The following is a 25,310-nucleotide window of genomic DNA, read 5'->3' as shown; positions in this document are numbered from 1 at the left end:
GAAGCCTTGATGAACCCCTGAATGTATAGTGAGAGTTGGTGAGATACTACTGAATTGCCATTGGTTACTTGGTGGGACCTTTTATTTATGTGTACTCTAAACCAGTTAAAACAAGAAATTTCAAACATGTAACAATTAAACTTTTGTTGCAGATTTTCATAATCAATTAGATCGAAGGTTGTCGTAAAGTCGAGAAAAAACAATCCCCATCAAAGAGCCATTATCCATTTCTTGTAGCCAAAGATCTTTTAATATGGCATGTTCTGCCTGATCCAGATTGTGCCTTAAGAAATGTAAAGTAAGTTTGAAACATGCACTGTCCTGCGTAGTTACTTGTTTTCCAAATAATTTTGATAATCGAATGGATACTGGTCTTAAGTTCCCTTGATCCTCCTTTTTTAAAATTATCTTTTTCTTTTAAAATAATGGATAAACCTTTGCACTTTTCAAGATGTCGGGAAAGTTACCACTTTTATGTTTATTAATGATTTTTTTATTATTACTGGTACAGTAAGTTATGGATTCGTGGATCAATGTCATCCAGTACCGAGGATTTATTAAAACTTACTGACCGTATCAAAAACATCTGCTGCACTGATATTGAAAAATATTTATCATCGGGAATTTTAGGCTTTATACATCACAGAAGGACATCAAGCTCTTTTGGGGTGTTAAGTCTGTACCTGAATAGAGGCACTGGTCAAGCCAAGATTCGAAACCCCACAAAGACAGAGTGAGAGGTAAATGATGTGCAAAGGCAAACGCCTTAGACCATATGGCCTAGACCCAGGACCCCATCAGATCAGTAACATTTTCATGTAGGAACAATTAAACCTTGGGATGAATGTGTACAGTTTTATGGCAATCCCTCAAGTCGTTTAGAAGAGTAGCAAGAACAAAATGTCCTCATAAATGGATGGATGACAGATAACAGGCTACTCTTGAAGCTCTCATGGTCTAATGATAAGCTGAGTTAAAACCCACACCCGATTGTTCATAAATTTATTTCATCCATAAGTCAGGTTACATACAAACATTGCTCTTTGATACATGTATTTAACTTGTCCCTGAAAGAAATTACATTTTTCAGTTTCAACAAGAAACATCCAGAGATCACAAATTTTCAGTCTCCCAATTACCGGTATGTAAACATTCCTACTGTCCAACACACACTCTTTTTACTACTTATTCTATTTAGTATAAATGGCACATCATTGTCAGTTTATACACTACTTTTACCATGGTAACATAAAAAAATACTGAATGCAGAAAACTGCAAGTACATGTATCAAAAGGCACCTCTACACAACTTAGATGGACAGTGTGATAACTATATATCCCTACCCCGCGTTACAAACTTGAGAGATAAAAAAAAAGAGCGCTTGTTCTAGTAATGGTCAATCTGTAACAGATTTATCTCTATTCGGACAGTTTAGAATTTGTTACTACATACAGTGCTTTAAAGCAGAAGTCCAAAATGAGTGTTCAATTAATCAATTCTGAAAACTACTCCAAAACTGATACCCAATAATGACTGCTGTTCATGTAAGGTACAGAACTGTGAAAATCTATTGTTGTTCCTGGGCAAAACTTCTTGCCTACATGTTTTTTTCTCTTGGTGCCCAGTAAATTACTGCAACTGCCCAAAGATTACAGCAATTAAAATTATTTAAGAACTTTTATTATATATATAGTCCTATTAATGGAAAGTATGACATTTTGACACATTTATTTAATCCGAGATCAGGTTAAATAAAAATTGATAAATTTCCTTTATTTTAAAATGTACTTTGTCGTACAATAAATCGGCTTCTAAACCTATAGTGGTACTGAATGGTAACCAGACTTCCCACCCTTGACCACAATCGTATCTATATTTGATCATTATAGTTGTAAACTTTCACATAAAAATGAATTTTACCCTTATGCCTAAATACAGTATGCAAGAACATTTACAGCTTGATTCTTTATACTTGTCACATTTCTTTCGCCATGTTTCTTCAAGGATCCACCCTGACTGGCTATTAGAATGGACGGTGATTTCTTGATGTGACTACAAGTAGCCAGTACATGTGGATTAGCGTGGCTTCTTACTCAAAGAATTCATTGAACATTCTACTACAGTATTATATGGTGACAATTCAGACACCATGCTAAAGGTAACAATGAAATGTTTGTTGCTGGAAGAAAATATAAAATTCCATTATAATTTTCAACATGATAATATTTTTAACATTTAGGTTGCCTGAGCGGGCTTTAACCTTGGTAAATATGGTTCCCCATCATAAATTTTGGTTGTCCTAGGCAACAGATTTTTTAGTGTTAATTTTAGCATCCCTCCTGCTTTTGTTGATCTGCTACAAATTGGATCCTATATCTACAAACACAGCAACTGGGTGTCATTCTCAGCGTTTTTCCCCTCAAATCTGTTTATGTTCATCACAATGCACATATACTATTACAGACTGAAGTCTCCAAACTTTATTCCCGCTAGTGTAAAGTCTTATGAAAAATAACTAAAAGTGCCTCTAAACAATTGTAGTTGTCCACCTACTTTTAATACAACATCCGATTAGACCAGCATAACACACATACACAAAAAGTTTCAAGTCGTCAAGAAACGAGACTTTTTTAATACCTCTGTTCATTAATCTACCTGAAAATTCACACTTTTGATACAAGAGCTACATTATACTGTACTATGAATGAGGATAACCACTGAAAACAAGAATACAGACATATCAGTAACAAGAGACTAACATACATAGTGGATGTAAACTGTCACATAATGATAAAAACAAGAACACAGACGTATCTGTAACAAGAGACTAACAATACAGTGGATGTAAACTGTCACATAATGATAAAAACAAATGATGTCAATTGTAATTAAAACTGAATTAATTCGGGTCAGATAAATAGACTTAACAGATTTGTGATTGAATGAACCAAAACACTGACAGTCACAATTTTAACATGTTACGAGAGTAAAGGCTCATTATTTTTTATTCTAATAAACTTTAAGACCATGTTCAACTGTAAGGCTAGTTTCACACTCTCTTAAACTGGACAGCACCTAATTCAGGTACATGTGACTCGTAATGTTTTCAATTAAACTTCTGAATGATTTAATGAATTTTTGATGTATACAAGATCATCACATATGACAATTTTCAATGAATGAAAGGCGCGAGATATAATAAATGTACAATTCTAATCATACATATTTTGCACATTTCTTCTATCACATTTGTTTGAAAAGATGATGCAAAAAAAATTGTATCATTACAATAGGAAATCATGCAGTGAGAGACAAAAGAGTAAATTTTATTCAGTTAAAAAATATAATAAACAGTTATAAATGAATGCTGGATAATCACTGTATTAGGCTACAAATGGAAAAGACAACTTATTAATGGTAGTATGCATAAACAAGAAAAATCTACTTTGAATGATAACACATATAGCAAATTTTTGTTCATGTTACTTGGTTTTGGATGCATTCAACATAAACTGCTACATCAAAATAATTTTTTTCCCCACATACAAGGCCCAAAGGTACTCAACAGTGCTCAGCGTATTCCAACATTTGTCCCGTTTATAACAGTACAAGAATAAAAGTGAACTGTAATAGATAACTGACAAACCACATCTGTATGTATACTATTTATGTAATGGCTGTCAGTGCCCAGTTATCTTCTACCTAGATGGTGCCATAAAAAAATCAGTCCTTCCCATGTCGATTTTCTCAAAACCTACTGCTAATTTAGACTAAAAAGTGCTTTAATTAAACTTGGCCTCTAATTTAATGCAAAATATAATAATATTCATATTTCAGTTCATTTTTGCCATCATCAAGTATGATTTAATTCTTTTGAATTTGTTCTTCACCTTCCAACACACTTGCAAGTCCCACTTCGAACTGCACAGATTCAGAGCTATTGTCATATAAAGTACTTTGAGATCACGATCTATTTTATTCACAGCTGGACTTGTCGAGTATATATGCTACTATGCTTAAATAAGGAAGAAATCTGCAACAATTATGTACTTTTGAGTGCTTAATCTCTTATAGCAGTAAATCATATCTAGCCCTTGCATTGTTAAATCTAACGATTAACACAAGTGTTGCCATTCTTCCCAATTCTTGTTTGCAATCTAATTAAACAAGGGCAACAATTCGGTCACCACTTTCGTTAATTCTGGAAAAATTACAAGAGTAGCATGTAAGGAACAACTTTAAAACTGAATTAACTTATAATCATCTGGAATCAAACTCTGGTTGTTGCTGTGGGGTTTAAAGCCATTTTTCAGCACACCATAGGCTATACATGGCGGCCAATATTAACGGTGGAGGAAGAACCCAAGAAAACCCCGGAAAGAACCACCGACCCACGAGAAGCTGCTCACAAGCTTTCTCACATACCCACATTTGCCAAATCTGAGACTCGAACCCACGCAGACAGGTGGGATGGCAATGATCCGTAACGGAGAGTGCTTTAGACCACTCGGGGCCCCGGGTATCAGATGAATAAAGTAGCATGTTATCAGATTTCATTTTCCAGCTAATAAAGCGGACATTATTTACTGGTCAACTGATTGTGTCTAATAACACCGCCAACCCCAGCAAACATGATGGCGTCTTTTGTGTTTTGATGTTCATTAAACTGTGAGAATCTTTTGTCAACCACTGCACTGTCTGCTGCTTGGTTGTGTATGTAGTTAAAGAAGAAACCCATGTTGACCATTGTTTGAGCAACGACTGTATACAGAATTAATTGAAGATAATCACAAAGACGACTTACTGGCTTTACTCATGGACCATTAATAAGTAGCATTTCTGATAATGTTTATTTTGGCACAACACTTCAAGAACCTGGTGATAGTTAAATTTCAGAAGCAATGCCACGATCGTATTATATTAACATTCATACGTGAACTCTTCCCCGAAATGATAATAAATGTTTTACACACTATATCTCGTACTTAAAAAAAAATTTCTTTTCTGGTACGAGAAAAATACATGTATTGGAAAATTAAAATTTCAGGAACCATGCCACGATTGTATTAAATTCGAATTCATACGAGATCTCTTCCACATAATGATAATAAATTTTTCAGACACTATTTCATGTACTTTCGAACAAAAAATATTTTTTATGTGCAAATGTACGAAATTTTGGGAGCCACGCCATGACCGTGTTATAACGGGGATGCACTGTACATGTAAGTCTACGATGGACAAATGTCAGCTTATGATATTCTTATACAGCAGTATTCTCAAATTTATATGGTGTGTGGGATTAAAGTGACGATAATAAAACTGACAAAAACGTTTTATTGCTTTATTTTCATTTTTTAATGTGCAAGAAAAAGTAATCCATATACAGGCAAGCAGTGTAAATAGGTGAAAAAAAGTGTACTGTTTATACCAAAAGTGTAATGTCTGTCATGTACACTAACATCATACGTAACAAGAAAAGTGACTGGTTCAATTGTTCATACGTGCCATATTTCTTTCAGTAAAGTCAGCTACAAAACACAACCATTCTGCACTTGACAATGAAATGCCCAGACCATTTCTATAACAGATCAGTGAGAATATGTAATACTAGATCATACATATTCAGTGTGCCAGGCCAAAGATGGAAGAAACCTCTAATATATGCTGATGTATTTACAAGAAATAAAAAGTCTGGTTTCTTTAAGGATATATCATGTGTGGTTGGTAGCATTCATTGTGGTTACTTAATCAGACAAGGAAAAACTGATTCATGACTTCTTAAAAATAACAATCACCCAAAACTAATCGCCAAAAAGAACAACTGTTTGTCACTGTAAAAGACATAAAATTTCAATATAATTCTTAACATTATCATTTTTTAAAATACATTTTTGCACAACTTTCATTTTTAGCTGTCCCAGGCAATGAATTTTTCTATCACTGAGGATGGTTACAGCATTTGTTTTAATTAAGTTGTCACAATATCAAGAGTTACCCATGGCAACACATCTCTGGAAGAATATGCCAATTATGCGACAAGTAATTTACAACTACAGATATTTTATCACCGGTTACTAGGGAGGTCATACAATATCCACATTCAAAAAAAAAAAAATACCTGAAAATCTAACATGGTCATTTACAAATGTATATGGAAATGCATCAGAAAATTTCATTTGCCTATATAAACTGGTGTTTGCATAACTATGTTAACAAGGTTTTGAACAAAAAGTCCAAAGTATTTTCATAGTGGGTATAGATTTGAAAAACTGCTGTAATGGCCTGAAAAATCTAATCAACTCATCTACTCGTGTCCATGATAAAGTGTAAAATTTCACAGCTCCAATAGCTTTTGTATTTTCATGATGAAAAGGTTTTTGGGACAGACATAAAGACAGCATCAAAGCAAGAGCACTTCAAGGGCTTGTGGAAATAACTGATAATCTACAAGAATGATAAATGCAGGCTAATGCAAAATGGACACCAAGTTATACCTAACAAAAGCCTCTCATTAACTTTTATACTTCCTGGAAATAGCAGGTAATTGTTTTTGCTGCAGTCAACTCTTATATACAGAAATATGATAATGATAAATATGTTTGAATTTTTTTTAATGAATTGAGAACAAGACAGTAGAAGAAGCAATACAGACATAAACATGTTCCAATGGTTCTTGGTGGTATTATCGAATAGCAATGATGCCGCATTCCAAAAGTTTCTCTATCTTTTGAGCTATGTCTGGGTTCTGTAAATGCCTGAAAAATAAAATTTATCAAAATCATTAGAAGTGCAAGTTTGCAGTAATGGTTCATGCCATTAAATTGGAGAACAAGTCAAAATTGTTTGCTTTGTAACTTGAACAATGTTGAGTTAACATAAATTTATACGCAATTTACCTACAAGAACTGACATTAATATTGATCACTATATACTAATTATAAGACTGCTCTTGTGTGCTGTGCAGATGTACAGGACACTACAATATCAACTTCACCTTTCCTTAAAGTACAAAACTAATTTTATCAGTGTAGGCATTAGTATTTTCTGAAAGTGCACTTAAAAAAACATTAAAAATGATAAAAAGAAAAAAGTTGTTTGCTATTATATCTATACACAATTTATCTCTAAATTCAGTGGTTGATAATGGCAGATGCACATCAGTGGTATGGACAAGTTGTTCAAATCTCAAACCCACTTCAACACCATCATTCCTATATTAAAATAAAGAAAAAATGTATTTTTCGGTGTTAAATACAATTTTAATTATGTAACAAATTACCTGCAATTATTGCAGTGGCATCTCTTTTCCTGCACAAATCTCCAGTGCAATGTGAAAATTTCTTGCTCTAATTAAAAATGGAGGTCAAGGACAAAAACAAAAACCCAGTCCTATGCCTTAGTCCCTTCGAATTATCTGGTATATCATCCTTAGCATGTTAGAATTACATAATTAAAATTAGTTTTACCCAAAAATGTACTTGGGGTGGGGTGGGTGGTTTAGAACTATTTTTTTGTGAAGTAACACTTGTTGCTTGAGATGGAAATTAGCTTTGTCCATACAAGAAAAATTCCATCATCCTATCAGCTGTGAAGTTCTAATGTTCAGAACCAGGAAGAACAAGGACCTGTTCTGTATAGCACATGACAGGCCCATACTCAGCAGACATAATCCTTTCCAGCACTATTGACTACTTCTGGGACATTATATGACCATATGCAGCAGCCATCCTCCTTTCCAGCGACTGTGACAACTTCTGGCATTGTATAGGACCATGCACAGTAGCCATTCTCCTTTCCAGTGACACATTTCTGGGACACTACAGGACCATGCACGACAGCCATCCTCCTTTCCAGTGACACTGGCTACTTCTGGGATATTATAGGACCAAGCATGTACTAGCTATCCCGTTTTACAGCAATACAGACTATCCTATTTACCATATATGCTGGGATACCATATCTGTTCGGACACCATAAATTAATTTTAAAAGTAATTTTTTTGTGTGCACTGTATGTTCTGTGATACATCGGTTTTCATTCGAAAATTACTTGTCTGAAAATGCACTTTGTTTTTAAAAAAAATCAACACAACCCTTCTTTCGGTGCGGGAATATCTTTTTTAGCTTTCTCATATCGTGAATTTTTTTTAGAGGCAACACATCACCTGAAGTGGAAACTGCAAGGACTGAAGTCAGACTTTTTTCAAATCTGCACCAGTACTGCTAATTCTCACACCTTTGACCCCCAATCTCATCATCAGTCTGTCCAGGAATGAGATCAAAGTATACCTAGAATTTCATCCTTGTTAATGATCATATTATCAACAAAATCATCTGTTTCTCTTCTGGCCTTCACAAATTCATCACATGATTTTATTTTCTCCAAATCTTCTGAGCAATGCTGGGTCATCGATATCGATGCATGAAGTACTATATCGTGTCACTTTAAAATTGTTGCATTGTTTCAATTTATTTTCAAAATTCCTGTGAATACCAGTGAAAAAGGATCCGAAGTTAGCTTCCATATCTTGGCCATCTTTGTATATTAAAAATTAAATATAAAAATATTTTTTTTGGCACACTTAAAAGAATCCAAAGTCAGTTTGCTTTGCAATAAAATAACCTTTGTATTGATATCCTTTTAAAAAAAAAAGGAACCAATGTTGGCTTCCAAGGTCGGCATGCTTTGTAATTAAAATAACCTTTGTCTTTCATGTCCTGTTCTATGTGCTTGCATCTGTAGTTATCAGTAATACAATGGAGCATTGATGTCTGCAATATCATACAAAGTAATGATACTTTTGTAACCCATGCTGGTGAAATGATTGTCACTTACACTCAAGTGAATGTTTTCAAATATTGATTTTTTGTGCGAGATACTGTCATACAGTAGACCTGGATATAATTCAATCTTGATTAATTTGCACCTAACACTGTGTCATATAAGAATGACAGCTGTATTCAAGATATTAGGTTGATTATTTCCCCCTTGTTCACGATTTTGTTGGATCCAGTTTTCAGTTGGATAACATATTCAAACCGTTGAGCACAACCAATCAGTTTGTTATTGGAATTAAGCGATACACACTAAAGTAGGGAAGCCTATGCCACATATACAGATTTCGTGGATATATTTTATTCTTTAATGCTCATGTAGAACAAAAAAGGAATAACTGATAACATTACAAGGTTAGTTTCTTTCTTTTATTATCAAATAAGCGTTCTATCTATTTTATTACAACATGAAGTGGGGGGCGAGCAGAAATACAAATTTATTTCATTTCTTATATCTTGGGACATATGATCCAGGTGAAAGAAAGTTGCACCATAAGTTTTGGAACAGGAAGAAGAAAAAATATTTTGTCGTGCTAACAGTGGACAATGTAAGATTGGCACCATTTTCATTTAGGACCAACTAGACATCATACAAAGTCTTCTGCACTGACCCCATGTTGATACAACCGTCTGCTGAGGAGTAGCAATAACAAGATTTTCTGGATAGCTGTTGTGGTGGTTATATTGAATTTTCAAGCCATCCACAAAATTAGGGAGTCACAGATGAAGAAAAATTTCCTTTCTTCCTTCTTTCACAGAAACAGTCCTACAACCTATTGATCATGCAGTCTAGAGGGTTTTTCTTTACACCAAGTGTAAGCTATTCACAAGTTTGGCAACTGTAGATGATGGAAATCTGAGTTATGTTGCAGACACCATTTTTCTTCTTTCAGTCCGAGTGATCTTAATACTAGAGCTTTTGAACATAAAAATTATTACGCAGAAACCAAACTGGTAACAGAAGGGTCGTCAGATCAACAACAGTCTAATATAATACACACCATGTTATGGAAATCTTATAAAAATCAATGAAAGATAAACTCACTCTTTTAGAGCATTAGGATCCTTGTGCATTTGTTCCAGTATAAGCCTCATCGCTGGATCTGCCAGGATCTGCTGCACTTCCGGATCAGCCATTGCTCTCTTCCGCACAGCTTCAGGGTCATTACCCTCCGTTATTACAGCATTCCTGTAACCATCTTGGGCCTCCTTTAAAAACAAGACATATTAAGAAAAAAACGCATTAAAAACTTTTTTGCTCCAGTAAAAGATCTGTACTAAAGAAAGCTTAAATTTTCAACATACAGAGCAACAATTTACCAAAACAAAGGCACTGCTACTTTGAACATAAAAGAGAATGTTGAATTCTCTGCAGAACAAACATAATTCCTATAATTCCTTTTAATATTCACCAACCACTCCCATGGCCTAGTGGTTAGAGCATCTGCCTCGTATGTGAGAGGTCATGGGTTGAAACCCCAGCTGATTCATACCAAATACTTACAAAAATGGTACTAGCAGCCGTCTTGCTTGCACTCAGCATTAGGAGGTTAGTGTTAGGACTGGTCAGCCTGGTGTCAGGATAATGTGACTGGGTGGGACAAGATGTTGCTACATGTCCTCTTACAAACTATTGTCTATAGGCAAGTAACTTTATCCATAAATGCATCTTAAGGAATATTGTACTGTCCAAACAAAGTGAGGTTATTGTAGTCAATGGCTTGAAGTATTCCAGACCTGAAATCTGCTGGGTATTCTTAAAATTTCCCTATATCAGTCCATTTTTCTAGTAGTGTGCTTTTTAACATCGCCTCTGCCACATGCCCACAGGGGCTCAAGTACTATATAATATTAATAATATAATATAGAACATGTATGGCAGAGAAAATGTAAGCATGGATACGATCCCATGTAGACATTTCCAATTAAAAAATTAACAGAATACTGTGTGCAAAAAGCAGAATGTACAACAATGTTTGATGGCTGAATGGCAAGGAAAATTTCTGGTGTATTCCAATCTATACATCACTTTTTGTGGAATGCATTTCTTTTTCCTTGGAGGTCAAAACAGTTTAACATTCTAATTACAAAATGGTATTAATCCAGATGATACTTCAAATGGTTTATGATTAGTGGTGTCTGCGCAAGTGTGGAAAAATATTAACTCTAGCAAATTATGATATATGCAAATCTTTCAATATCTAAAAAATTTATGCACTTGAAAAAACTGTTTTCATTTAGTGTTCATTACAAGAAATTACAGTTCCCATGAGTATGTACATGTAAATTTTTTTAAAAAATCCTATTTAGCCCACGTTTTCTTCACAAATATTTGTAAAACTTATGTTCTAAATATAGATTAAATACTTTAAAATGCTTGCTACAGGGCAAACTGTAACAACTGGATAGAGTTTTTATAACACAGACATGTTTTTGGTGTTCCATTAAAAAAAAGCTGAAAGTGAGGTTTGGGGGTAAACCCCAACAGGGTATCGAAGGGGTCCAGTGGGCCAAAGCCCCCCACCCCACCCCGCTCCAAATGCAATTTAAACTCTCATGTAAAAAAAATGCATCTGGTGCAACTTATCATCATAAAATAATCATTTGAAAAACTAATAAACTTACCAAAACTGTTCAACTTGACTTCAATAATTTCATAACATTTATAATCACATGAATTTGTTCTGCAATACTATTGATGCTGAAGTCATTTCATGTGCATATCAGTGTTCACGTTGTTATTAAGTCACAATAATATGTCAATTTTTGCAGCAAATACTCTTTTGATAACAAATCTTTAAAATAAACACCCAAGTGCTTTGACTATATACAAATAATCCCATACATTCACTTGTCTTTTTCTCCGCTGGACACAACCTGTTGATATGCCAGTCGAACTCTTTTTGCGGATTTGGCAAAGATTTCTTTAGCCTTCCTTTTTGTCACCACTGACTTTTTTGGCTTAATGTGCAATCGTTTCTTTCCTTCTCAATGAGAGCCTTTTTCCCTTCAAGCTGGTGCTTGAATTGGCGACATGCAGCACCAATATTCTGACAGAGGGCTACATCAGTTCTCTCATGCAAGAAATCTTTCTTCATATAGTAATTAACTGCACTTTTTCCAGATGCCTTCTGAACTTCAATTTTTCTGTATGCAGCTTCTTTTGTAGGTGCTGTTCCAAACTCTTCCAAATGCAATTACCGTAATTCTGATCTGTCTTGCAGAGGTCACAAACTGCCAGTCCTCTAGCGTTCAGTTTTCTTATAAACTTACCAATTAAATTTCAGTTAACTTTTCGCTCCAGACATTCCCATTTCCCTACATTTTTTAAACCTTTATGTAAACTTTTCACATCATGGTCTCTCTCAACAACTTGGGATGCCATGTTTTGCAAGCATGCTTGTTTATTCCATTGCCATCAGTTCCATCACACAAAGAGTCACTGGATGAATTTAAACTTCTGACCAATGAGAATACTCGTTATGAGAGTCATGTGCTAACTAATATATGCAACGAATAATTTACAAGGTTTGTTGCAGAATGGGACCAGACAGACCTTTTTTTAAAAACCAGATTGGAGATGATATAAAAACTGGACTATATCAAGAAAAATCTGATTCAAGTCAGGAGAAAAGCAGAATTCCATTTTAAAATGGAGAAAAATCATGTCTGATAACATCGTGACTAGCAGTACAGGACTGTTATTGGCATCAGTGACCACTGCTGATATTGTGAATAGCACTTAATGGTAAAAATGTTATTTTATTCTTCATTTAAGCAAATTGAGAATTGGGGAATGCATGATTTTTTGGCATGCAGTGTTTTATCTACAAATGGCTTCATGTAAGTCATTTGACTCATCAAGGCATAAAACATTGAGTCAAAATCCAAACATAAGAGTCCTACTCAAGCCAATGATCAGTCTCCAGTAGTTTTTAAAAACAATTACATTGTTTAAATACACAACAAAAATATTTGTTATAAAATGTGATTAAAGCCAATAAGGCAATTCCCCTGCCAGAAGCATCTTAACATTCTATATTTGTTAAAAATCATGTTGATAGTTTCATGTCATCAGAAATAATCAGAGCTCATATGACAAGCAGTTTATTGTTGGATATGTCAGTGCTTTCATCTGCCATTGCTGTTACAAATGACGAATTTTGCAGGTCACATATAAGACTATCCTCAACAAAGTTTGATAAGCTCTCCAGTACCTCTGAACAGGAAGTAGCAGAGTCGTACTGATTAGTAGAATTCCTCAAAATACCAATGGCATCAATTTCTGCAGCCATTAAATCGTGTATTAAATTAGGAGAGATTTGTATTTAAAAAACAGTGATGTCTTCTACACTGAGCCAATGTACACACTTAAGTAGCACTTTCACTGTTACGTCTTGTTTATAAAACTGCATTAAAATCTGCCTGGAGTTGTGGACCTTCACTCAGCAGTTTGGGTTATGGTTACCAAGCATGCCTTGCCAGTGTACTGTTCTGAAAGGCTTCTTTTTGGTACATTTGGTCACGGAGGTTTTTTTAAACCTCTGTACATATATGGCTAAACATAAAGGCGTATTCACTGCCACATTCTTCACTCAACTTAAATTCTTTTTGAAAACGTAGCCAGCATATGTTTTCAACTTTAGATGATGAAGGCTCCACTGGTTCCATAACATTACTATTATCAAGGGTTGGTTGTACAAATGCAGTCCAAGTGATAATTTCGTTCATTTCGGATCTATTTAAAATTTATTTTTTTGCCTTGGATGCCATTTTTAGTCGAACACTGACAGTATCTTGGAACATCACAAGACATACACTTGAGTGAATGGAAATTGTTGCTTCTTTGCATGACAAGAATGCACATAAAATAACCGTTTTGTATGAGAATCATTTTAAAATCATGTGTTTATTTTCCGCCTCTTTCTTATGTGTAGTCATTATACAGTTGCTACAAATGATGTGACAGTTACAGGTCACATAAGATCAGCTTCTGGCTCCACACTCACTTGTAACCCTATGTATTATGATAACATCAGCGTAAGAAACTGATGTGCGTGTTTTCCATTTGGAATAGTTGTAATCTAGCCAATCAAGTAGTTAGAGCAAACCTTTATTTTGTGTTAATCAGCAAAACACAATTTTGGGGTGTGTAAATTTATGTACCCGTGACGATTTTTAGACCAAACTTTTGTTTGGTGTTAATCAGCAAAACATAACATTGGAGTGCGTCAGTTAATGTACTGCTGACTTTTGTGCATCAAATCGAAAAAGTCTGCATATTTGACGCATGATGCTTGGATAGATAAAACACCAAGTATGCAATGTGAATACGTGATTCTTGAGGGTTGCCAGGCCTGATAATAAATAAGTGAAAGTAATCAATCAAAGTAAATGCTACTTTAATAATGAGGTTCAAAGGGATCAATATAATTTGCAAGATACTGCTAACCATGTTCCTATTTTTATGGTCATAAGCAGATACCAATATCCCTCTGAATACATGCAAAATGAATTAGGTTTCAAGTCTTACATCTCTTTATGTATTAACAGAAGATTGATTTCAACAATTATAAAAGATGTCGAGAAGTTATTTAAGCAATTACTTTTCATAACCATTTTCTTTTGAAATGATTCCAACCCATTTGAAGCAATAGACAGATGTCAGACTATAACAAGTGACATAATCAGTCTAGGCCTAAACATTTCTGCCTGGGCTTATAAATTGAGTTATGTCCCTTAACAACACTGCTCTTGTTTTTCAAGACTACAATAATAATAATAATAATAATGAGGACTTTGTATAGCACCTAATCTTTAGAAGCTCTAAGCGCTTTACAACATTAGACAACACCTATAAGAAACATAATTATATTATTACAAAAACAACACGAAATAAGAAAAACATTAAAAAATAAAAAACAAGACCAACAGAGTTAAATACATAGTGTCTATTATTTGACAAAGACTATTCTTTGTAAAAGAAGAGTAGAAAACAAGCCCAAGGCATTTGAAGGATTGCAACCTCAGAAACCAAAAAAAAAAAAAAAAAAAAAATCATTGTTGAAGGAAAATGATATCACCAATCTAATCTCAGGGCATTGTTTGTGCTTTCAATGAAGGTGCTTCAATAAAATACAAAGGTTATGAAAATTAGGGTTTTGATGAAATGGTCCTAAATAGTATTAGTGATTCATTAAAGATGTTTTCTATCAGTGCCAGATTACCTGACAATTTGGATCTATATCCAGTGCTTTCTGGTATGCCTGGGCTGCTTTGCTTGGTTCCTTCATGGCAATCAATGCTGCACCTTTCCTCAGGTAACCCTTAACTGTGGAAGAAAAGAAAAACGTACAATAAAAACAAGAAACGTCCTACACAGCAACATATCCTCAGACATTTCCAACCCATCAAACTCCTGAACAGTTAACATTTTAATATTGCACCAAAAATGTGGTGCATCAAAAATTCAAAGTATGAAGTATTCCAATTTGATGAGAGCATGTTTTACTAATCATGTGGTTTTAATGAACATTGATCGGCAGGCAAAAGCTGTTCTAGCCTGCAATTACAGGATTATTATTAGCAGAAAATGATCTGTGGTCAAATATGCCGAGTTGAGCCTCTAGTATTTCTGAAATCGCTGAATAGAATATTATCATCTGTTGCAGCCCATATTTTCAAAATGGTGAAGAAGATATTAAACCAGTGGCCCAAGAAGACCTGACATTGCTTACACGGCTTACATAACAAATGACCATTTCGCTTTTGTAATATTGGAAACACAACCTCTGTCAACTACATCTCCCGGACTTTATATCATGTTCATTTTACTTATTTTAAGAAACTTGGATAATAAAAACTATTTCTAAAGATCCAGTCATATTTAATATGCTATAGTCTCTTGCTTATATTCAAAGTCATCCAAGATCTTGCTGGCATTGATGGATTTACCAAGTTGTATTGAAACTGGACGAGTTCCTCTATCTAGATGTGCATCAAACTCAGCCAATCAGATGCAAGATATCTCACTATGTGCAGATCTTACTTATTTTATGTCTATGACAACGGTAATACAAGATTATTTACCAAATTACAGCCAATTCCTATGGAAATTTGGTCTACAGAGTGGCAACAAGCTTAGCCAATCAGATACAAGATTGCCTCATAAATATGTATACAGTACAACCTAACGTTATTTTCGGAACTCCAAGCATTGCAGTGGGATGGGGTGGGGTGGAGAGGATTGAGAGAAAAAAATCCATCTCTGCACATCCTGATGTAGTGGCCACGGGTATTGTTCTCATTATAAGCTGGGACTTGGAAGTCATGATTCTGTTAAGAACCTGAGTGTTTACTTTGACAGGTGGCAAGGCTTATTTATATAGTCAATTCTACATCAGACTGAATTTACTACCCATACCTCCTGGTCTTGCACTAGAGAGACACAAAGAGGGAACATGCTGTTCAGGCCTGTAACAAACATGTCTATCCTTGTCTCTGCTACTGTCTAGTGTAGGAGTTTTAAAATAGGATTGATGGTTTTACTGTTGATAATGTTTAGGAGGGAATGACAGTGTTTCTTAGCAGTTTAGCTGGATCCAGTACCATGGTCTAAGACCACTGTTGTTGATCCCTCAAATTCTGCAAGGTCACTGCATGGATTAGCCAATCAAAAAACTTATCCGCATCAGAGGTCAGGTACCCAGACTTTGTACAAAAATTATTTAGATGATGTAGACCATGCTGGGGAGTCTCTGATCAGGGAACTCGATTGAAGAATGAGATCTCCCTGATTTAATTTCAGGTCTACTTTAGAGCCATGACAACCACACTTCCCAGCTTCTGGATGGCAGGACTTGCTATTTGGGGCTGACAATTTCCCTATGCTGGGAAAAGCCAAGTGTCCTTCCCTCTTGGGAGCTGACACTTTCCCACCAATTTTCAGACAACCATGGCTATTTCTGCAACACATAAACATGCTTTGGATGTAAGTGTAATAATTTGCAGAAAAATCTAGCATTTTTGCATGATTGGCTCTCTCATAAACTCTAACAATATATCTGCATGCCCATACAAACTGAAAATGTTCCATCACAGCTTGTTTCATTTTTAGGTTGCAGTTTTCTTTATTCTTGTTGATTATATCTGGAAGTTTTTCAGAAGCAAAGCATATTGGCATATATTTAAAAAATAATCATCATCATTTTTATCATTTTTTCAAGAGCAAGAATCCAAAACATGTGACTAATAACTTCAATTGCTAAGCAACAAGACAGAATGAGAGAACGAGAAAGGGAGAGAGAGAAGAGTGAGTGTGTGTGTATGATTGGGATTTTTAATGTAGCTTTAAAAACTTTTCAGTCATATCGCTACAATGTCTGCAGTGTGGCAGTTTATAGTGACATCTAGAACTGGGGCATCATGCCGCAGACATGTATCATGATGTCCGACCAGTCCTAACACTAACCTCTTAATGCTGAGTACCCAGCGAGGCAGTTGTAAGTACCACTTTTTTAAATCATTGGCATGACTCAGCCGGGGATTGAATCCACAACCTCCTGCATCTAAGGTGGATGCTCTATCCACTATGCCACCGGAGCGTTCGAGAGAGAAGAGAGTATATATTTTTAAAGCAGAACAAATTGTTTATATTGCATAGGCTTTCAGAACTATTTCTAACACCAAATTTCATTAATATGTGCAGATCTTGCTCACAGTCTCATTATACTTCTTGATGGTTTAAGTCTATCTGCCAATTTGACTCAAAATGAATCAGAAATACACTACACCGCTCCCTCGATAACTTGCGATCCCGCTTATAACACGGTGTCCGTCTTGGCTCCTGATTTTTTCCAGAGAAAATGTATTTAAAATATCTTTAAAATATGCTGAACATGAAAAAATTACGATAAGAATTGATAAATTAAACCTTGATACATTGCTTGTTTTATCATCGAAAATGGTGATTAATGCCCGTAAAAATATAATCCATATTTTGAAATTTGCAAGTTCTAAAGAAGAATTAATTTCAGAGATCTCAAAAATGCTTAATTATGCGTATTTGGATGCCAATTTTTGATCTGGGACGCAGAAAATCACTGAGGCGGATATCTTCCGTACGCATGTAATAGGTGCGTGGGAAAATTCAAAGATTTGCCGGTCCTGTTTCAGCCACCTGCTTTGTGGGAAAATGTGTTGATCAGTTAATTGTGCTGATATTTACAATGACAGAATTCAGTGACTGAAAGACTCTTTGATGTACTGTTGCCATTTTATAAGAGTACATTAAAAAAGAAAAGAAAAAAAAAAAACATGATGCAACAGCTAGGCGGCTAGTTCAAAGGCTTTGACTGGCGGCCGGGTGAGAAAATGTACTGATATTTAGTGATTGAATTCAGAGGCAGGAAGACCCAGTTTTAAAATCCTAGTGAGACCTCTGTTTAAAGATATCATATATTATGTAAGTTTTTATGATAAATAGTTGTCAGTATACTGTAAATAAACAGTCTGGTGAAATAGCGATCAATGAAAACTTCTGGTAAATGCTAACAGGTGGCGACAGAGAATGAAATAAACACCAATTAAACATCTTCCTGTGTGAAAGTCATGTTCTAATCCTTTAATTCCATTTCAGTGTAAACATTATAATCACAACATATTCTGTTCATTGAAAACATGAAAAGAGTCAATCAACCGTCACATTGAAACCCGTGAGTACTTCTGTGAGAACCTAATTACATGTACATGCCGGCTTTGTTTTGATCAACAACTTGGGGAAGTGTTTGTTGCATTTAAAAAAAAATAGATTACAAGAGACCTGGGGTGCTGGATTAAGGGTCTTGGAGCTGCCTTTGACGTAAAGCAAAACAGTAACAGAGACAACGACGATGATAGTGACTTCGAATGTTTCAGTGAAACTGATGTCATTAATGCTGAGGCTGTTTGGGAGAAATTCGTACAGACTCATGGTCCTGAGATGGGCATTTCTCTTGATGATATGGAGGAGTGGATTTGTGCTGACAATGATTGCCCCACAGCCGAATACATGTCAGATGAAACTATAATCAATTCTATAACGAACAAATTTGCAGCAGAAGACGATTCTAACAGGAGTAATACAAGTGTTGAAAGTGATGCAGATGCAGATGTTGCACCCCCACCCCTCTGCACAGGAAGCAATCAAATATTTTGATATTGCCATAAGGTGGCTGGAGACCCAAAATGTTGACTACATAAAGCTCATACAGTTGAGAAATCTGAGGGATTTTGCTCGGCGGCAGAGAAACCAAGGAGTAACACACACAAAAAAAATTAACTGATTTTTTCAAAAAGTGAATTGATATTTGTCAAGCGTGGCACAAACGGCAAGTATTAACTTGTTCTAATTTACGTTGTTTTAAATTTGTAGACCAATTAAATATGTTAGTACTGATTAACCCTTGTTTTTTTTTGTTTTCCATTTTACTTCTATCGCATTCAAATCTATCTATCTATCGTTCGATCGACACTGTTTCTCGAAAAGAGTCGATCTTTTGTATATAAAAAAATGTCTAATTTTGGATCAAACAATAAAACTAGAATGTATCCAATTCAACATAAAAATTAGTGACGTAGTACACAATGTGTGAAGTGGTACACATGTTAAGCGAACGGAAACCATGTGGAATAATGTTTTCGATGATCGCCTCAATATACTGTAATTTATCCTGAAATTAATGTTGTCCTATGAGGAAATAATAAAGTACACCGTTATGAAGAGATATTTATTCACAGTTAATCTCAGAACGATTATAAAGTGAGTATTCAACAGTATAATCTGCCTACCCCCCCTCCCATTTTTCCGTTATGTCATCAATCACTTCATTGGTTTTGGGCTTATTTTATAGGTCCCTCGATAACTCGTGCCTCACTTATAGTGCCGTCAATGTTTCTGGACCCCGATGTGCGCAAGTTATCGAGGGAGTGGTGTATGTTGAACAGTAACAACCTGATATCAATTCCAGAGTGGTAACAAGTTCAGCCAAACTAATGCAAGATCACCTCAAATATATGCATGGTTCTTGCTCATTATCAGATTCTTGTTAGAGATACTTATCCATCAAAATACGATCAGTAATCTGGGCTTGGTTTGGTTTGTTGGTTTTAACAGCATATTTAACACATTACTAACTGAATCATGCTGAGGAAGTGGGAGTCAAATGCCTTTCCCAAGGAAATAGAGGCATCTGACTTGCGTTGGCATGGGTGGGTATAGATCTGCATAAATCTAGACTCCAGAGTGGTAACAAGCTCATAAATATTATCAATCTTGAACTTCATCAACCTTATTAACGATCTTGAGGATATATGCCCACATTCCAAGTTTGATCACAGCCAGATGAAAATGGTGGTTTCCCAAGTGGTCACTAGCTCAACCAATCAGATGCAATATCAGCTCATTAATAAGCATGGATCACACTCATTATCAGACTTGTCCAAGATCAAACTGATTATAATATGACCTCCATTGTGATAACAAGCCCAACCCAAACAGATGCAAATATCTTCAAAAACGTGCACACATGCCAAGTTTCTGGGACCAAATCATGGAGATCAGTGTTCACAATCCTGGAGTCCAAGTCATGGAGTTCAGCATAACAACCACTTTTGTAACAAATGTAAGCATTAAAAAGTGCACATTGTACCAAAACTAAGTATATCAACCACAACAATATCAGCACACAAAAGGGGGTGGGGGAGGGGAGAGGGCAGTTGCTCTGGGTGCCAGAGGTCTTAAGGGCACCAAGTAACAAATTTTTGTTTTGAAAATAATCAAAATTGAGTGCTTGTAAATTTGTTATCCTTGAATTCCCCTCTTTCAGCAGATTATATAACACACCTGTATAATAAGAATTTGCAAACTCATTTCCACTGCCAGCATGTGCTTCATGAACAAGCTGCTACTTTATCTATCGGCACTCTCCCAACATCCCACTATTCCTCTTGCACCTCACAGTGAGAGGGATCCAGACATCACTTGTAACTTTCACCTGGGCAAATCAGTTAAAACAGACGTCTATCTTCGAATCCATCAGACAACCATTAGAAGTTAGAATTATGAGAAGGGGTATGAGGGGGTTACATTTTTATAAATGCCTGCAGTGTTGTTAATTTCAAATAATTTCGATTTATTTAATAACAACACTTGAATTTATGCCAATTGTGATTTGATTTGAATCATTTGTGTATTGCCAGCTGTGTATTGCATTCAGCAGTGATCAACAACTTCAAAAATTTAAAGATTGTTGCTGAAGGATTGTGTTTCTTACGAACAATATTTTAGATTCTATTCTGGTTTTAAAACAGTGAAATGTGAGAGCTCTATTTTGATGAAAAAGTAAGTTGAAGTATTTATATTTAAACTGTTAAATAAATGCCTCAATTGTAAGGTGTTTTTGTAATATGTAGTACGTGTCTTCACTTTGATTAATGGTCCTAACGTGAAAATTACTGACAAGCATAAAATGGTGCTTGATTGTCTTGTGTGAATTTTATGTCAGGAAAGACACCACTATCAGGGTGGGATAGGGCACTAGGACCCCTCCCTTGCCTTCAGCATTTTAGGACTTGTGTTCTGTCACTTTGTGCCATCATCACTGTTGTAAAGTCCACTGAATGTTGTTTTAGTTGTAAATACCCAGTGGTGTAGTGCTGTATAAAGTAGTGAGGGAATGCGTATCACTCGGGGGGTGTGTGTGTGTGTGTGTGTGAAGAGATAATGCAATTCACACAGCACTACACAGCTGAAAATACCTATGCTTGGCAGATGTTGTTTTAGCTCAATCTACCTAATGCATATGCTTGGCAGATGTTTTAGCTGGAAGTACCTATGCTTGGCAGATTTGTGACTTCTAAGTTGTTTTGTTGGTAAATAAGTAGATTAAAAGATTGGGGCCAAAATCAAAAGACTACCAGACAATCCAGGAGACTTTGGCATGTATGAATGCGTGGATCTAGCTTGTATTCAAATACTTGATTATATATACCATTATACCATGTTTTTATAAAAACTGGTTCAAAAGCATGGCCTACAGAATAGTAACAAGAAACTTTTAATAAAAATACAATGGACAGACCTTAAGCTCACTTGGACTTACAGACAACCAAAGAAAACCTTAACTGTGAAGTCTGAAGCAAATATCACTCTTTAATTTCACTATTAATTTTTAGTCATTAGCCTCTTAGGTTAGCTGCCATCATGAGACAATAAGTAACAATGAATACTCACCAAAATTTGGATCAAGCCTGATGCAATCTTCAGTGTCTTTCAATGCCAGGTTAAACTCCATTAGTTTTGTATAACATGCTGCTCTATTGCTGTAAAGTTTTGCATCGTCTGGGTTCCTTTTAATAGCTTCTGTATAGTGTTTCAATGCTGCTGGGTAGTCGCCTAGAATAAATCAAAGTAACGTGATTAATGATGCCATGAAAGGTACAGATACCATATACATGCTTGCTTAAAAGTTGAGTCCAACTGCAAACTGTATACACTCAGATCGGCTGTTGCATAATAGAATGGCAAATCTGGATCTGTGCAGTTTCCTAGGAGTAATCAGTAAAACAGACAAAAAAGACCCTGATCTGCAGGTACATTATGCAATGGCAGAACACAATCTTTGTTGTTTATTTAAACTGTAAATACAGATATCCCACTAATTATGTGTAATCTAAATTATAAATATTAAAAAAAAAAAAAATTAACAAACTACCTCAGAGAAGCATTGATTCTATATTGTTTTAAGTACTACACATAAGCTGCCAAACTATATCAATGGAGACTGGAGGTCTAGCTCTTTTCTTGTAGGATTAGAATTTTAAGTTAGGTCCCTTCATACAGCTCGACTGAATTAAATGCCAAGATAACTAAATACAGAAAAGTGTATCAGAAGAAACAAATCTGATCTTAATGAGTAGATAGTATTCCATAGGTATTTGGAGAGACTGAAATCAATGGGCACCAAATAAGAAACGTTCTTGCACAAAAATTAATGATATTCAGAATTATTTTTTTTTTTGAACAATACAAATTGTTCCATGAAGAGTCTTGCAAATCAAAATAAGTTTTTTTTCTTCAAAGAAACAGACTTATCCCAAGTATGTATTGATCAGGAAGTGAAGCTTTATCAAAACCTTCAAAAACACTTTTTTTAACATAAATTTGTAAATGTATGAGATTATCACTTGAGGAGGGAAGCCAGCTTGTGCTATCTATACACAATATATCAGTGATCACTAAATTCTTGTGGCCAAACACTTTTGCACGAAAATTAACATGGCAAACATATATTTATGAAATATAAAAACATTTAATCAAGGTATCACAAATTGAGACAAAAAAGAATATACTCGTATATGTAATAATTAAATGTTCTGGAAAATGTCTCCATTTCAGTTCCAGGTTTTTGACTGCATCTGTGTTAGTATTATCCTTCTATTATTAACTGGTTTCAATTCTATTAGCATGGAATTCAACATAAGACCATTTCTTCCTTCTAACTGCAGAGTGCTGAAACCATCTCTGATATTCTTCAGTGATAGTAAGATTTTCAAATTAGCTGCTGTGGTTGATATATTGGATATCAGATTAGCACCATTTTTAATTATGACAAAGTAGATATTAGATGTCTTTTGGTGAGAACACAATGTCAATGGAAGAAGTGACAAAATAATTTTAAAGACAACTGTTGTGGAAGTCACTCTGGATGTATGACTCGCATCATTTTCATTTAGGACTAACTAGGTATCCCAATGTCTATTCATGAAAACCTCAAGCTGACATGGGAGGAGCAGAGATAACAATATTTTCAAGATATCCACCGTGGTCGTCAAATTGATGGTTAATTATTTTCATCAAGGACCAACCTGACACCATAAGAAATCTTTTATGATAACTCTGTCCCTTGTGAACATTCAGGAGTAGAGACAATTATATTTTAAAGATAGCTGCTGTTGCAACCATATTGGAAATCACATCGAGAAAATTTTCATTTAGGACCAAACAGATATCAGAAAAAGCCAAAAGGAGCCGTTTACTGCCTTGAAAATTTAATATGTAACTTGTTTAAACACAATACTGATATCACAACACGCTGTGTCACATGATTGGCCATTTACTTCAAGTAAACACATGAACAAGAACAATTTTAACATGCTAAATCAAGTACATCTGCATTTCAGATCACTGTTACTAATACATTGATAATTAATACCTAAACAAACAACAATATAAGATATTTGCTAATTATTTTAAAATAACTGTCAGTACACTTCATGTTTGGAAGCAAAATAGCTTTATGTTGTACTTCAACCTCACTTGTCTGAACATCAAACATCAACCAAACAATATTGGTTATGCTCAATACATTGACATTACTACTGAGCACCTGTAAATCAACTCCATCGCTATCCATATCTTTAAATGAATTTAAAATCTTGCTTAGGTTTGTGTTATTATCTTGCAAATACACATATCTGCCATAATTTGGACTTAAAAGAGGTCAGTACCACAGCAGTGCAATTTATGGAGTGGAAGCTATCTTTAGTGAAGTGGGATACTTGCTCAAGAATAAGAGAAACTTCATAAAATTCTGAAAAAGTGACGATACATAAAATATTTTTAAGAAAATAGCCTCAACAAGAAAATTTTGATAAAGCAATATGATATAAAATTATACAAGTGAATGAGTAAATAAATTATATTTGTAAAATTCATTTTATTTATTTATATGTCTAAGCATGTATCTATTTGAGGCTATGTATACTATTTCTCAATATTTAGAAAGGAATCTAAATACATAGAAGTTATTACATTTTAAAAGTATTTCTTTCACATATATTCTTATTACCCTAAACATGAATAAAACTGCTAGTGCCTGTGGATAATTGCTACTGAAAAAATGTTCCAGTAGGAAAAATTTGTGCCCCTGGAATAAAAGAATGGTAAGCAATTAGCCAACATGAATATATACCCTCTATCCCACACCCTGCCTTACTTCATGATGGAGACAATGCTACTGTCAAAAAATGGACATGACTCGGAAGAAAAAAGGGGTCAAAAGCATATCTTCTGATGGTAACCATATCAGATTGGTGGTCTCAAACATGCGGTCTATGGATTTATTTCTGTGGCTTGCAATACCTTTATATGAGCTGTTTTCACAGTATGAAAACGTTTCAGTGATGCAACCCTTGAGCCAATGTACTAGTCTTCATGTGGCCTTCATGGTGATTTGTGTTTGATAACCTTGGTATAGTTCATGTTTCAAAAGACACAGTTGACAAAATTCTGTCAAACACTGCACCCAGCGACAAGTCATAAAGGGCAATAACGCTTACAAAAACCAAGGAAACAAAAATTTGAAGACAAATAGCGTACACTAGATTCAATCTTACCTGCACTCAGTTACAAAAGAGCAACAACTCAAAGAAAA

General features: G+C 35.0%; 1 protein-coding gene across 1 annotated transcript in view; it reads right to left on the bottom strand.

Annotated features, from left to right (window-relative positions):
* Window positions 1-988: 988 nt before the first annotated feature.
* LOC149804912 (stress-induced-phosphoprotein 1-like) overlaps window positions 989-25,310 on the bottom strand; it is a 46,879-nt gene continuing 22,557 nt past the window's right edge. The window contains exons 6-9 of the mRNA XM_089945839.1: window positions 22,109-22,270; window positions 15,066-15,169; window positions 9,884-10,047; window positions 989-6,759 (exon numbers count right to left, since the gene is read on the bottom strand). Of these exons, the coding sequence (XP_089801965.1) occupies window positions 6,687-6,759; window positions 9,884-10,047; window positions 15,066-15,169; window positions 22,109-22,270 (503 nt within the window). The 3' untranslated portion in view covers window positions 989-6,686. The remainder of the gene's footprint in view (window positions 6,760-9,883; window positions 10,048-15,065; window positions 15,170-22,108; window positions 22,271-25,310) is intronic.

The sequence above is a fragment of the Sinohyriopsis cumingii genome, chromosome 2 (genome assembly GCF_028554795.1).
Source record: "Sinohyriopsis cumingii isolate HCF-2022 chromosome 2, ASM2855479v2, whole genome shotgun sequence".
NCBI classification, from domain to species: domain Eukaryota; kingdom Metazoa; phylum Mollusca; class Bivalvia; order Unionida; family Unionidae; genus Sinohyriopsis; species Sinohyriopsis cumingii.
The sequence above is the reverse complement of the archived record's forward strand: the minus strand, read 5'-3'. Positions and strand labels throughout refer to the sequence as shown.